Source organism: Diadema antillarum, unplaced genomic scaffold, assembly GCF_040938485.1.
Source record: "Diadema antillarum isolate AM-2024a unplaced genomic scaffold, OU_Dant_1.0 seq00000015_RagTag, whole genome shotgun sequence".
Taxonomy (NCBI): Eukaryota; Metazoa; Echinodermata; class Echinoidea; order Diadematoida; family Diadematidae; genus Diadema; species Diadema antillarum.
Window position 1 is genome coordinate 34,811 of NW_027271135.1, and position 16,944 is coordinate 51,754.

Sequence of the window (16,944 nt, forward strand, 5' to 3'; positions counted from 1 at the left end):
CATTTCCGAACGTCAAAGCAAAGATCCGACATTTATTTTAGCATCTTCCGGAGCTGAATGTTATTGTTATTTACTCTTGAACGTAAAAGCAAACATCCGGCATTTATTTTTATCATCGTACAGAGTTGAATATTATTATTCATTTCCGAACGTCAAAGCAAAGATCCGACATTTATTTTAGCATCTTCCGGAGCTGAATGTTATTGTTATTTACTTTTGAACGTAAAAGCAAACATCCGGCATTTATTTTTATCATCGTACAGAGTTGAATATTATTGTTATTCATTTCTGAACGTCAAAGCAAAGATCCGACATTTATTTTAGCATCTTCCGGAGATGAATGTTATTGCTATTTACTTCCGAAAGTAAAAGCAAACATCCGACATTTATTTAATCATCGTACGGAGTATTATTGTTATTCATTTCCAAACGTCGAAGGGATCATTCGACATTTGCTTTAGCATATTCGGGAGCTGAATGTTATGGTTATTATTTTACTTTCGAACGTAAAAGCAAACATCCGGCAAATTACTGATACTTTTCAAAAGATTTTCGCGGATCGATTTCAGCTAATTTCCTTCATGTAGCCGATGGTTGACGGGAGAGTTTGATTTTCATATCATTAATTCCGCGCTGGAGCGCTCGGGCAAATGCGGGTGTTTAGACGAGCGTGAAAGTGCGGGCGACTTCCCTCGTCTGTACGCGTCCAAACGCCCGCGTATTACCTAGTACGCCCGGACGAAAGGGCTTCCCGCATTTGCCCTAGGGGTTTTCGTGACGTTTCCCGCGGTCGGCACTGTACATTATGGGTACTGAGAGGTCTGATATGTATTTTACACTAAATAACAGAGAGTTCATGTACCAGGTATGCCTAATCTGTCTTACATACTTTTACAGAGAAAATGTTCCTTTATTTGCTTAAGTGTCACAAAATAGATTTTTTAATGGTCCACGATCATTCTTCGGTCATTGATAACACAGGTTTGCTGGTAAATTTGCAGAATAAACACTGATCAGATGCCTAATCTTAATAAAGAATTGTGGTTCCTGCAAATTCACTAAATACTGCATTGTCTATGACATCCCCTGCATGAACAATAATTACATGGTGTATTTAAAGCCCGCCACACACTACACGATTTTCCCCCTATTCACCGGTCTTAAGACCTTAAGACTAGAAGTGTGACGTAACAGTCTTGCCAGTTTCCAGTCGTACGACTGGGTCTTAGCGCCAGTCGTAGAGATTTGACATGTTGAATTTCTACGACCGGTCGTAGGCTTTCAGCCATTCACAATGCAGTAAAATGCAGGCGCACGCAGTGCACACTGCGCGTGCTTTGCAGTCGTAAGCCTACTCGTAAGGTTCGGTCGTATAGTGTGCGGTGTCCGGTCGTACGACTGGTCTTAAAAGTCCAGTTTACCTTTGGGAGCAGTGATTTCAAAAACGTGCAAGATATGACATTTGATGCATATGTGTAGGTCTGTTGTATCACAAAACATCCTAGCATATAAAATTTTCTCAATAAAGCCTAAAATATAAAGAGATATCAGTTTTTTCTCAGTGAACCGTAACTGTAGACGGTTTAGTCTGGAAACATTCTTATTATAACTATTGTTCACATCTTGTGTATTTAACAACACTTAACATTGATTATACAGATTCAGCTTTTTACAGTGGTTGTTTCTAGCCCTAACTCACATTCTAGAACTATTTTGAAGCACTAATGCTGGGTTTTTGTTTCATCTGCAAATGGTAAATTATGCCTTTAAGACCCAGCTTGGCATTAAGACTTTAAGACCAGTCTGATCGTGTAGTGTGCAGTAGCCTTAAGATGCATACAAAGCTAAAGTGTTTGGTCACTATCAAGTCTTGAACTTTTGAACTTAAAGCTGCTTTCTTTGTTATATCTTGATTGCTTGTTCAAAGGTTATTAGTTTTGTTTTCATTATTTTGTATTTGATATGCATGCCTCTGCTTGACCCAAATCCTAGAAAACAGCTCTTTTGAGAAATTGAACAATATACAGGTGTTGTTCACAATGTTGGATTCACATCACATTGTTTATGAATTTTACTTAAATCCACTGAGTGAATAATATCAGGATAGGTGTTTCCTTGACAAAATGGGGGATTGCAGATCAATTATCCCAGAGGATAATTACCCCCCCCCCCCCCCTTCTGCTAAATACTGGTTAGTGATATGGTTATGGTAAAGATTAGGGTTAGGGTTAGGTTTAGGGTTAGAGTTTGGGTTACGGTTAGGATTAGGTTCAGGATCAGGATTAGGGTTAAGGTCAGGGGAAGGGTCTGGGGAAATTGCCAAAGGGGTAATTGCCCTAGACCCTTACAGACAATATTTACAGACAAATTTCACCATGTGTACATAACTAAGTTTGGTTCCCATACACCCCTTGGTGAAGAGTGCAGTCCCTATTTCTTGTTCCCCTAATGACAAAATTGGAGAAAATAACAAAATTCATGTGTCTTTTCAAAATCTTACACGCAGGTCGTGTGCTGTGGGTCCTACTTCATAAAAGATTGTACTAAGATAGGACGTCTTACTAGAGTTGAAACTTCCCATTGCAACAGCCAATCTGGATGATGGATTCCTGTTACCATGGCAACTGCAAGAGTTGCTATAACAGCAACACAGTTGCTCAAGAGTCTGGTAAAGAGTTTGGTCATTGACTGACTTAACACGCAATCATGGGTCATGACTGGCCTGCCTTTTTAAATATCTTGGTCAGTGTCTCCGTCGTCACCTTGCCTGACTTGCCAGGTTTACTCTTGTCATGGTCCTCCTGAGTGACTTTCTGACGATGAGCTCGCACCCTGGCGATCCACTCCTTTCCTTTCTCTCTCTTCTTCTTCTCCAGCTTGCCTAACCTCTCACCAAGCTCCACACTCTTCAGGTAGAAATTTGTCTCTCTCTTGGCCTGTGTAATCTCTGTCCTGATCCGGTGTTGACGTACCTGACGTTCATACTGCAGCCTCTCCGACAGGTGAACCCACTGGAAGCGGTGAAGGTACTTAAGATTCCACAGCTCCTCATAGTATCGGCTGCGTTTCTTGCCACCAATTGGTGTGTTGTTGAAGGTCAGCGCTACACTCTTGGCAATTTTTTTGTCTGTGAATTCAATCCAGCCCTCAGTAAATATCTTTGATCTGCCACCACCTTTTTTCCGCCGGTTCTTTCTTTGAAATTTATCTGAAAAACAGCAAATAAAACAATTAATGTAGTGACATCTATAAGTACTTCATCTCCACACGTATGCCACATGTAATATAGTATGATAAAATTATACCTTAAAATCCAGATTTACATCTAAAATAACTATAAATAACATGATGTTATCTAAAGACAAGTGATTCCAGGGAGCACTGCAGGAGTGTTATTATCATTCACCTTTGGTCACATGACTTTAAGATCAAGTAGAAATTCTTCCTTTTTTGCCTGTTTTTTTTTCTCAGTCTAAGTCAGTGGCTTTATAAACCAAAAACTCAGTCTTTCTGAAAACTTTTTTAAAAAATCTGAAAGGCATTGAACGGAGACCTCCGGATGATTTTCAGATTTTTACATTTGAACAATAAATCAGTTATACTGAGTATAGAGAGTTTCAGAATTTATGATGATGGGGATGAAGAATAAGAATGTTCTCAAAATTTGTAACAAACTGCAATGAACAAGGATGATGACATGGCAGCCTCACCATAAGAATGTACGAGTTTGGGCTCAAGGAAGCAGAATAAAAGGAGAAGGCATGCATAGATTATACACAGGTGAACTTGCAAGCAAGCAGTATTGTAATGGAATAACACTGCTACATTTCTTAAATATGTGAGCCTCTATGTCATCATCATTGTTCAGTGTAATTTGTTTTAAAGTTTTAAAAATATTGTTTCTCTGCTCAAGAACCATAATAAACTCCACAAATCTATTCATGAAGCTGTTGATTTATGAACTACATGTACATGATGTGAAATTATGAAAAGCATCTGGAACGCCCCTTTAATAGTCATCTGAGCAATGCTTAAAGATTTTATTTTCAATTTAAACAGAAAAATGAGCATGTTAATGCTGTATGCAAATAATATTTCTTGTCCATAATGGTAATAGGTACTACATGTATATCAATTGAATTGCAGTTGATATAATTTGTATGTCCATGGACAGGGAAAAAGTGTTCTTTTTTTTTTTTCTTTCTTTTTATTCAAAATATTTCCACTAACCTTCTGGCTGGAGAAACACACGCCCAATCTCCCCATACTGGGAGAAAATTTTCTTGATGCGTTGAGGTCTCATAAGAGGGGGCACTCTGCTCATGTAAATAATTCCAGGCTTGGTGGTCTTGTCAGCTTTGCTCTTGACATCTTTAGTGTCTGATGTAGATGGTGAGAGTCTCTCTTCCACTCCAGCTGGTCTCATTTCCTGCTCAGTGCTTTGGTCACTGTCTTCAGTCTCTCTTTGTTCAGGCTCCATGATAAAATCCAGATGAACACATCACTTCCAGCCACTGGCACAGATTCTTGTACTTTTCTGCATTATGCACACAACAGGAATTTAAAGGAATGATATTTGAAGTACATCTGTATATACGATATTGTACAGTGGAAAATTCACTTACACCCAAAGTCATTTTCCCAATTCGAGTCATCTTCAACAGACAAAAAGTGGTTTCTTAAATACATTTTACAAAAATAAAACCCAGAAGATGTATGCTTATACAAAGTACCAATGGATACTTAAATACAGGCTTGAGAAGCATCTGTATTAAGTTCCACATTCTGCCAACATTTTAAGTTGGCTAAATTATGGCCAGGTGGAGTCGCATCAAACTTAAACTTGGTGGGCTCATACTTCCACTTCAAGATATATATGAATACATATGATTATGGAAAGGTACAAGAAGAATCAAAATACAATGGCGATCTACTACAATGCAGTACGTATGAGTACTTCCAATACAGACACATGAATTACAAAATTTAACTCACTACATTGATTGAGCATGCTATCACAAGAACAGTAGGACACCTTTCAATCCCATAAATATAAAACCAACAAGTTACATTTGACAATAAATATAAAACACAAGCCGCCCATAATTTGACCATAACGCCATCTTAAACTGGACCGCCTCCTACATGTAAAACTTATACTCTTTTGCGCACAGTTGATCCTTGGCACAGGAGGTCGAACCTTGGTGCGGTGCCCAACATGTTTTGGTCAACCAAGGCTGGTGCGGTAGCCATGTAGGCCCTGCATTTGACTGAAAGATCGGTCTGTATCAGGTCGTCAGGGATACGTTCTGTGGAGGCTTCATGGAATCCCCTCCGGATGAGAGCCGTAAATGTCAAAAAATTATAAAATTTTTAAAACTACTCCGGACGGACAGATTTTTCTGTCTGTTTTAAAGAGTCCAGTAGGCATCCTAGTTATAGTCGGGGTAGCCTGACCAGACCGCTGTGTGCTCGTCGGGGTAGCCAAGGCTGTTAACCCCGAGATGCTGTAGGCCCCCTAACCGCATGGCCACAACAGCAACAGCAACATACTGGTCTGGTTACAGTGCCCCGCAATGGGGTTTAGACCTCCAAGTCTAACAGTTATATTGATAGGCCCCCTAACCAGTGCAGTGGCAGTAATATACAAGTGTAGATCTAACATTATCTAGGCCTACTGTAAAAGGGGAAATTTTCACACTTTTCGCGCAACCAGACGCCAGCGCGAAAATAAACAATTCAAATATTTTTGCATGTCATATGTTCCAGTAGTTGATATCAAGACACACAAAATCCATCTTACTCAAATTACTCGCACGGAAACATCCACTTAAACTTTTACATGCATTGTTGTGGTGTGCAGCGCTCGCGAACGGACGTGTCTGCTCGGAGCTCCGTCTTTTAATTTCTGAATGATTATTTTTTGTTAACTTATTCATCACCTTTTGGTGTTTTTAAACCTGCATATATTAAAATCCGCGTATTTTAATTCATCTGTGAGTCTTGCGGTGTTATTTTCAAATTTTATCTGTGGATGGAGCACCCAAAAGTTTGAGGAAACTGAGGAACACGGTCAATGTGCATTTGAACACATTTCTCCACGCTACTCAACATACGACCCACGCCACGCTGCGGCGGTGAAACGCACGTGTTCCTACGACACGTCCTACTGCATCAACCCTTGCCTCGGAGTTTTAACCAGCGTGTACAACTTGTGTTTTAAGACTGAAATCATTTTTAACGAATTGCAATCCATTATCATCGTTCTTCATCACATCGTGAAGGATTGTTTTTCATCGGTTTTTTCATCATATTTGTGTATATTTTATGAGAAATCACTCCTGATTCATTTAGCAGGATATCAGCAGTCATTTTGTTTTCTACGCCTACTACAAGTTACAACGTGTACCTAATTTCAGTGGCGGGAACCTCGGCAGTCATTTTGTCTCATGGGCTACAGTGGGAATTTGGAAGGATTAGAAGCCTATTGAAGTATTCGGCAAACAAAAAGGAGAAGGAGTATATCCAGAGCAATTTTGAGCACCGAGAAGTTTCACAGCAAGAAGGGAAGTACACTCATTCATTCCTCCCTTATTGAAATTAGAATTATTCGAACAATTGATATTGTTATCGATATCAGATTTAAAGTCTCTGACTGATTGTCGACATTTATCTGCTTTACTTAGATGTTAAAGCGAGCATCAACAGTTAGACTCAGAATTCGCAGACTTATTATATCGGCTCAGATTATCTGACGTTTCTACCAGGAGATATTCAGCAGTTCACTGAACTTTGTCTGCCTATTAAAGAACTTCAGACGCTTTTTCTCGACAATGACAATGTATGACATCAATACCTGCAGCAAATCCAAGAACCTATGGGTTCTTGTAGCAGTTATTTTTCTCCTCTTTACAACAAACCTAGGACTACAAAATTTTGCTGGCCATAGTCCAGCTCTGAACCTCAGTACTGACATCAGTCATAACCAGAAGAGTCACTCCTCATACCTGTTGCTGGTTTTTGTCAGTTTTTTACCCTTTGATTACCTTGCTGACTCGGTACCCAACCCCTACACATCTCATGATTTCAGCAATAACATGTCCACACACACTCGTGAATGTGGCTTTACTGTCGTCCTTTACATAGACGAGAGATTCTGTCAGTCTTTACAGGCACATGATTTGTCCAAGATAGTATGTTTTGATCACAACCCAGTGAAGAACAGGTTTAAGATAAAAGGTCTTCACATCACTACTCCCTCTTTTGCAATTGTGAGCACTCACATTTTTTACCTTCAAAAGTCCAACTCTCTTTTCATTCTATGCAAGATGTCATTGATGTCTCAGATGCCAGTCATTTTGTCCTCCTCAGGGGACATACATCCCAACCCAGGCCCGAAGTGTAAATGGCCATGTGGTATTTGTGGCAAAGCAGTCAGGTGGAATCAAGAAGGCATTCAGTGTGACCATTGTGAGCAGTGGCTCCATAGAGACTGCATACCTATGTCCCCTGGCATGTACCAAATTCTTTCAGAACACTCCCAGCTTTCATGGTGCTGTTGTACATGTGGCATGCCCTCTTTTAGCTCTAGTCTGTTTTGGACCTCTGGAACTAATAGTTTTATTCATGATAATAGTTTTGCAATATTGTCCAGCCCAGAGCTATCAAACAACAACTCTGATTCTGATTATAGCCATTTATCAGATTCACCATCTTCCAGAAAGAATAGCTCTGTAGGAGAACCTGTATCTTCATCCACACCTAGTAAACCCAGTAAGAAACATAAAAGGTCCTTCTCAGGGCCAAGCCACCATTCTAGGCAAACAGCTGATCAGAATAAATTGCGATTATTAATACTCAATTGTCAAAGTATTTTTGGTAAAAGAGCCGCCTTTGCTGAACTTGTTCACTCTTCAGACCCCCATATCATTGTTGGCACTGAGTCTTGGTTAAACCCAAGCATAAAGAATAGTGAGTGTTTTCCGGAGAATTATACAGTGTATAGGAAAGACAGAGAGAGGGGAAAAGCAGGAGGAGTATTTATAGCAGTAAGGAATGATCTCATCTCCACTCATTTAATCTCCTTGGATGTAGATTGTGAACTGATATGGATTTCACTGCAGATGGTGAACTCCAAACAAATCCACATTGGGTGTTTTTATCGCCCACCGAGTAAGGGTTCAGACCCTATCAAGAAACTCAGTGAATCCTTGTCTAGGATAGATTTCAGTAAAAACCCTATAGTATGGGTAGGAGGTGACTTTAATGTCCCAGACATTGATTGGTCCAATCTGTGTAGAAAGCCTGAACACCACTGCGTGTACCCCCAGGAACTGACCACAGAGCTTCTCGATTTAATCCACGATTTCTCACTCACTCAATTGGCTTACGAACCCAATCACAACCAGAAGACGAGATCAGGCAATGTTAGAAATATCCTGGACCTACTTCTCGTAACAAACCCTGGCTGTTTTGCACCAATTGTAACAAAAGCAGGAATATCTGATCATTTCAATATGATAGCAGAAATTTCTTTACGCCCAGTTCTCCATAAAGCAAAACGTAGAAAGATTTATTTATGGGATAAAGCAGATACATTTAATCTCAGAAAGGATATGGAAAATTTCTTTCAAGTTTTCCAGGCCAACTATGCACATAAGACAGTGGAGGAGAACTGGAACGCATTTAAGGAAGCTATTTATAGCAGTGTTGATTCAAATGTTCCTTCAAGGTATAAGAGTACTCGATTTAATCTTCCTTGGATAAACGGAACCCTCAAGCGATTGATTAGAAAGAAAAATAGGGCGTTTTATAGTGCCAAAACAGATGGATCCCATCGGAACTGGTGCCGTTATAGGCAGCTTTGTAAGCAAGTCCAAAAAGAACTTCGAAAAGCTGAACAACATTTTTTAGGAACAACAGTTTTTGACTCACTCACTTCTAACCCCAAGAAATTTTGGTCTTTTATTAAGCAAAAGAGGCGTGACACAAATGGTATATCGGCTTTATACTCCAAGGGAAAACTAGCCGATACAGCTCGTGAAAAAGCTGAAGTCTTAAGTGATCAATATCAATCAGTTTTCACTAAAGAAGATTTGATTAATATTCCTCATATGGGACAGAGACAAATCCCAACAATATCAGATTTGATTATTTCTACAGAAGGTATTATGAAACTTCTTAAGAACTTAGATGTGAATAAAGCTTCTGGCCCAGACGGCATTTCTCCCAAATTTCTCAAGTTATGTGCTGCACAAGTAGCACCTATATTGCAAGTCATATTTACGCAAAGTCTTCGGACTGGCACGCTACCCCGAGATTGGAGACAAGCTAATATAAATGCTCTGTATAAGAATGGTAGTAGATCCGACCCAGCCAACTACAGGCCGGTATCCCTCACATCCACCTGCTGCAAAGTTTTAGAACATATCATTTATCGCCACATTATGAGCCATCTGGAGGATAACAATATCCTCAGTAACACACAACATGGATTCAGATCCAGACGGTCGTGTGAGTCCCAACTGATTACAACAATTCATCATATTTTCTCCTCTGTCGAAACCATTAAGCAAGTTGACGCTGTTGTGTTAGACTTTGCAAAAGCGTTTGATACTGTACCACATCAGAGGCTCCTTCATCGCCTCAAGTATCTTGGAATCCAGGGCTCATTACTTTCATGGATTTCACAATTTCTCACAGAAAGGGAACAAACAGTCATAGTCCAAGGGTCATCCTCAAGACCCGTTCATGTTTCTTCAGGAGTGCCCAAAGGCACTGTTCTGGGCCCATTGCTTTTCTTATCATATATTAATAACCTCCCTGAACAAGTTTCATCCAACGTCTGCCTATTCGCAGACGATTGTGTAGTTTACCGTCCCATTAAGACACATAAAGATTGTGTCATACTTCAACAAGATCTACGTACCTTAGAGGCTTGGGGAAAAAAATGGCAAATGAAATACAAGCTGGACAAATGCAACGTTATGCGCTTCACAAGGAAGTCTCGTCCCATTCATCACACGTACACCTTAGCCGGTCACCAGATAGAAACAGTGTCCAGTCACAAATACCTAGGAGTTGTCTTATCAGACAATTTAAAATGGAATAGACATATTGATATAACTACAGCCAGAGCAAGCAGCATGATTGGCTTTCTCCGTCGTAATCTATATAATGCACCGAGAAATGTTAAATTGCAAGCATACAAGAGCCTAGTGCGTCCCCACTTGGAGTATTGCTGTACAGTATGGGACCCCTTCACTCAACGTAACATCTCCAAGATTCAAGCAGTACAAAATAGAGCAGCCAGATTCATCTGTAATGATTACAAGTGGCAATCTTCCGTCTCCGGAATGATAAAGGATCTCAAACTTCATCCACTCCCAGAACGACGCAAGCTTTTAAGGCTATCAACATTTCATAAAATAAAGCATGGCAATATTGATCTAAATCTCGAGGATTATATCAGTCCTGCTCAAGCACCGAGAGGTATGACAACCCGAAGTTATCATCCAGATAATTACTCTACTTTACACGGTTCCTCAACTGCTCTCGCCAACTCCTTCTTCCATAGAACAGCGAAGGATTGGAATAATCTGCCGAGTAACATAAAGTAGATTCATAAATTTGACACATTCAAAGAAGCGCTCCAGCGTCACCTCCGTTGTGATTAGCTGCACATCACACACCACAGTGCTGAGTGATACTCTATCCAGAGTTTTTCAGCGTATTCATCCAGATCCAGATCCAGCATTAAAATTACACTAGGGTGACTAGTTACAGTACTACTATAAAGTAGGCCTAGGGGCCTGTACCGTAGTGTTAATTCAGTTGACTTGTTGGGGTGGTGCATAGACAGAAAGATCCGTCTGTCCGGAGGACTCTTTTGTATTTTACCATTAACGCCGTCCTCCGTAGACAGACGGAAGGTTGTAGTACCCATTGCTGTGTGGATGTTCTTAACCACTGTCTCTGTGGAAAATTGGGTGAGGTACCTCACCCTTCTCGATTGCGTCTAATTCACGGCCCTAGGTCGGCAAATTTAAGCTTGAATAGTTAAATCAACTATTAAAGAATAGACTACACTAACCAGATTAATGAATAATCCAATATTTCGGTCGAATTTTCAACGCAAAACACACATCAACCAGCCCGTCGCGTCGTCACGTTCAAACTGCAGAAACATACTGTATGAATCTATTAGCCAATCACATGCGAGGTAGTTTCTACGTGTTTTTTTTACTTAATAAAGTACCTCGCATGTGATTGGTTTACAGATTCAAAATGGCGACCTACAGCTAGCGAACGGCGATGTTGCGATATGAATAACATTTCTGCATTATAACCGCGTTACTGTGAGTATTTCGATTGCAAAATGTGAGAAATTAACCCCAAATATTGACCGAAAGATCGGTCTGTATCTGTCCGTCGGGGAATGTTCCGCGGAGACTGCGTCTGGCTTCACGGATCCCCTCCGTATACAGACCGAAGTCAATGATTGCGGCTCCTGTGTGGAGCAGTCGCGCACAGATCAAACGTTACGATAAACCAAATTTCAGACAGCTTTTTTACATTCAAACAAGTATGACATGACATGACACATTATGCAGCAATATTTGGGATAAATTTCTCACATTGTGCAATCGAAATACTCACATAACCTCGGTTATAATGCAGAAATTTTATCGATATCGCAACATCGCCGTTCGCGAGCAGTAAGTCGCCATTTTGAATCTGTAACAATTGCTAAGCCAATCACATGCGAGGTACTTGTTTTAGTAAAACAAACACGTAGAAACTACCTCGCAGCATGTGATTGGCTAATAGATTCATAGTGTATGTTTCTGCAGTTTGAATGTGACGACGCGACAGGCTGTGTTTTACGTTGAAAATTCTCCTAAAATGTTGGATTATTCATTAATCTGGTGAGTGTAACGTATTCTTAAAAAAATAAATTCACCATACAAGCTTACATTTGCCGACCTAGGGCCGTGAATTAGACGCAATCGAGAAGGGTGAGGTACCTCACCCAATTTTCCAAAGAGACAGTGGTTAAGAACATCCACACAGCAATGGGTACTGCAACCTTCCGTCTGTCTACGGAGGACAGCGTTAATGGCAAAATATAAAAGAGTCCTCCAGACAGACGGATCTTTCTGTCTACCCCAAATATTGCTGCATAATGTGTCATGTCATGTCAAACTTGTTTGAATGTAAAAAAGCTGCCAGTAATTTGGTTTATCGTAACGTTTTATCTGTGCGCTACTGCCACACAGTAGCTGGCATCATTGACTTCGGTCTGTATACGGAGGGGATCCGTGAAGCCAGACGAAGTCTCCGCGGAACATTCCCCGACGGACAGATACAGACCGATCTTTCGGTCAAGGTGGTGCAGTGCTGTTGCAGACAACGGCAATGCTGCGCTGTGACACGTGCTTGCCTTTGGGCACAACGCCACGTTACTTTTGTCTTTACTTAGACATCTAGACTCTAGCTCTAGACTAGTTCTCTAAAAAAAGGAAAAACATTGCTCCAGAACTTACTTAATAGAAGCTATCTAACATTACATTAATCTTAACTTTAGATTGACTGTGAAGTAAGTTTAGACCACGTGCACGTCAAAGTAATTTTCCTTCCTTTTGATCATGTTGACTTTCAAACTGAAATCAAAGTTTATTTGAACACTCAGTCACTCACACAGTCACAGCACAGACAACGGACAACAGTGCAGGGCCAGGGCAGGGCGGGCCGGGGTTGATGACTGACCCCTGGTTTTGGTATGGCAGCCCCTGGTCCATTAACACTCAGCTAGACAGCCCATGGCCATGCCATGACTATGAGAGGAAACTATGATCTATATCACATCATAGACTCTACACTTACAGTTAGACTGCTAACTTGTTCGGTGGCCTTTCGTTGAATGGTTGGTTGGTGGTGTACAACACCCTTGCCTGCACCTGAGATCATATATCCAGTAGGAGGTCGCCATTACTAGTCTCTTTCATAATATGTCAAGATTGATTTAATATTTTAATAATATTAGCAACATATACACCTTTTTTTAAATATAAAAAATAATTTAGAAATATTTTAATATTATTAAGAAAGAAAATGCTTACATAATTCTTAAAAGGAAAATATTCTATATGATTAGATGATGATTTAGTATTAAAATGATAGCAGACGCCGCCTCCTAGATCCTTCGTAAGTTGCTTGATGACGCTCCGTATGCAGTACCGGTATTCTACCTTGTCACGAGTTCACATTTCTCAGCCAGAGGCCAGGTGTAAACAACGGGTGTTGTTAGCTGAACAACTGACTACTAGTATCTACCCGGTACCCACTACTATATGACTGATAAGATTCACCGATTTGTTTCATGAGGTAAGTAAGATTTATAGTGTATATTACATCAATTGCAACAACAACAAAAAAAAGCATCAAACAATGCAGCGTGGCACACTACTACTACTACTAGGTAACCCCGTCGCGGGGCGCTGTACGTATTTGTCCGTATGGGGTCGCTGCTGCGGTTAACTACTAGGTAGTTTCAGCACTGCACAAAGTACGAAAATACTCTTTCCAGAGGTCAGTACTTCACCCGGAAGAAGAAGAAGAAGAAGATTTGTTTCAGTGGGCAATTAAAATCCTACAAATGCCGATAAAGTCAATTTCACTACTGCTAGCTGCTTATGTTATGATGTACAGTAACTATACACATGTCGCTGTACACACGGCACGGCGTCTGGTTGGGCTAGATGTACAGCAGTGCAGTGCCACCAGTGCCAGTGGTGAGGATGTATTGTACTACTTGTAGGGCTAGCTATAGGTAGGGGGACGGGGTCGTACAGAATGATTCAATTCAATTCAATTCAATTCACTTTATTGATAATCATAAAAATGGAAATATATACAGAGTAAAATGTGTCGGGGAGTTCACAAAGAAAGCCAAAGGCTTGAGACAAGTGATCCCCTTTAGGAGAGTTGGATACATAAGAATATACATGCAAATGCAAATTCAGAGTTACATTCAGATTACTTAATGACAGTTACAGATAACATAGACAAATAAGATGAAATAAAAGACATATGCTACTACATTACACAAATAAAAACAAACAGACAGAACAAGACTTACAAAGATGGACTGATACAATTCAATAGGCATTTAAAAGATATTGTTTATATCTAGACTTAAAAGCACTTTGAGTGGATACATTCTTAAAAATTGAATCCAAATTATTCCAAAACTTAGCACCTTTATATAAAACAGAATTTTTTTGCTTTATGCTCAAGCGACAAAATGGCAACACAATGTTATCCTTATTTCGAATTTCAATGTTATGTAATGCACAGTTCAGTGTAAAAGAACCATCAAAAATGTCAGGTAAAATTGCATTCGAGTATTTATACATAAAAAGACCAAGTTTGACTAAGACACTGTCAGACAGAGTGAGAGTATTCAATTTTTTGAAAAGTGGAGCGGCGTGGTCAAGAGAGTTGGCGTTTGAACAAATTCGAATTGCTTTTTTCTGTAAAACAAATAAACGACACAAATTAGTTAAGCTGGTTCCAGACCATACGAGACTACAATAATCAAAATGAGGCAAGATAAAGGCATTATACAACATAAAAAGAGTATGTTTCGGCAGTATTGAACAAAGCTTATGCATTATACCAATAGAGATACTTATCTTCCCATGAATATTATTTATATGTTTAGTCCAAGTCAATTTATCATCAATAACAACTCCTAAATAATTAATACTATCAACTTGATCAATAATTCGATTATCTATCTTAATTTCTGAATACGAAACCAATGAAACATCTTGCCGAAAACTTCTGTTAGAGTGGAATATCATATATTTTGTCTTATCAACATTTATCTGTAGCTTATTAGCTCGGAGCCAGTCACAAACGTACATCATTTCAGTGTTGACAGTACTATACAGAGTATTTACATCTCTATGTGAAAACAATATATTTGTGTCATCTGCATACAGAATGAATTGTAAAAACTTTGATGTATTTATTATATCATTAGCGTATATTAAAAAAAGAAGAGGGCCCAAAATACTGCCTTGAGGGACCCCACACGTTAAAGGTAAAGTACTAGAGTTTGTGCCATTAATACATGTGAACTGCTTACGATCTGTCAGATAATCCCTGAACCAACTGAGGGGTACACCTCTATTAACGAAACACCATAGTGTTCCAGTTTGTGCAGCAAAATGCTATGGTCGAGCGAATCAAAAGCTTTACTTAAATCAACGTACAGGGCAATCACGGTTTCTTTGTTGTCGAGTGAAGAAAGGATTTGTTCGAGGGTATGTAAAAGAGCTAATTCAGTTGAGTATAAAGGTCGAAATCCAAACTGTTCTTTGGCCAGTATTTTGTTCTGGAGCAAATGATCATACAATCTATTATAGATAATGCGTTCGAGGATTTTCGAAAATGCAGGTAAAAGAGAAATAGGACGGTAATTTTCTATTGCTTGTTTGTCGCCTTTCTTATAAATTGGAATTACTTTGGCGATCTTAAATGCATCTGGTACAACACCTGTGGTTAACGATAAATTGAATATAATAGAAAGAGGCTTGGCAATTGCAAAAACAGTTTTCTTAATAAATACAACACTTATATCATCATGTCCAGCAGACAAAGTATTTTTTAAACGTTGTACGACACTGATGATTTCATTTTCATCAGTAGGAAAAAAGAAAACTGATTTATTTACTTGATTGCCCAGATAATCTGAAAAATGGTTTGAGGATTTGTTGACATTTTTTGAAATACAAGAACCTATTGATGCAAAATAAGAATTAAATATATTGGCAATCATTTTATCATCTTCTATTAATCTGTGACCTTTCAGAATACGTTGAGGCAATCTAGAGGCATTGCTTTGACTGCCCAGAATTTCATTGATAACTTTCCAAGTTTTACAAATATCATTTTTGTTTCGTTCCAGTAAACGTGTGTAATACTCTTGCTTCTGTAATCGAATAAGTCTATTAAGTCTATTTCTAAATTGTTTGTACAAAAATTCATTTCTTTTGGAAGGGGAGGTGATATGTTTCCGATATAATCTCTGCTTTTTTGCAATTGATGACATAATCCCTTTTGTCATCCATGGTTTCCTAGGAGTGTATTTCTTTCCCCTAAATGCCTCATTGTATTCTACCGTATGTTTTTCACACATGGACTCAAATTCATTCATAAAAGCTTCATATGCAATATTGGGGTCTTTACAGTTTTCGACACATGACCAGTTGTTAGAATCCAATTCACGTATGAAGAGATCATCACACACAATTTTTTTCAAGGTCCGTTTACAATGTCTTTTCGGGCAGTGGGTATCTTGAGCACAATGTGACTTTGTAATATGAAAGATCGGTAGATGGTCTGTTATATCTGAGAAAAGTACCCCAGGTATAATAGGTTTATCCATGACATTTGTAAATATATTATCAATGCAGGTGTAGGAAGATTGAGTTAAACGAGTGGGCTTAGTAATCAAAGGCCTAAAACAATTTTCATACATTATGCTCAAGAAATCACCAGTGGCGGAATGTGTAGAATATTTCAATATATCATAATTAAAATCACCAACAATGTAACAAAATTTATTTTCTTTAGCTATGTTAGAGATACAATTTTCGAGCAAGTCGTTAAATGCACTAGAATCAGTGTCCGGGGCCTTGTAAACAACTCCCACGATAATGTTTTTATCGCGTTTCTGTTTCACCTCTATGAATATGGTATCAACGAAATCATTTGAGAAAGACAAATCAGTTCTCTCATCATATGTCAATGCGCTGTCAACATATATGCAGACGCCACCACCTCTCCGGTTTTGTCGCGGTTTGTGAATAAAAGAATATCCAGGTATACTATACAAAGACGGAACAAATGGTTTGAACCAGGTTTCAGTAAACG

General features: G+C 39.2%; 1 protein-coding gene across 1 annotated transcript; it reads right to left on the reverse strand.

Moving 5' to 3' along the window:
* Positions 1–2,711: 2,711 nt before the first annotated feature.
* LOC139725104 (activator of basal transcription 1-like) lies at positions 2,712–4,480 on the reverse strand. Its single transcript, XM_071636190.1, has 2 exons — positions 4,231–4,480; positions 2,712–3,208 (listed from the first exon to the last, which is right to left on the reverse strand). The coding sequence occupies exons 1-2, from the start codon at positions 4,478–4,480 to the stop codon at positions 2,712–2,714; spliced, it is 747 nt and encodes a 248-aa protein (XP_071492291.1).
* Positions 4,481–16,944: the final 12,464 nt, after the last annotated feature.

Coding starts and splice junctions, on each gene's coding strand:
- LOC139725104 (XM_071636190.1), bottom strand. CDS start 4,480: ATGGAGCCTGAACAAAGAGAGACTGAAGACAGTGACCAAAGCACTGAG. Junction 3,209..4,230: donor TGTGTTTCTCCAGCCAGAAG/GTTAGTGGAAAT, acceptor GCTGTTTTTCAG/ATAAATTTCAAAGAAAGAAC.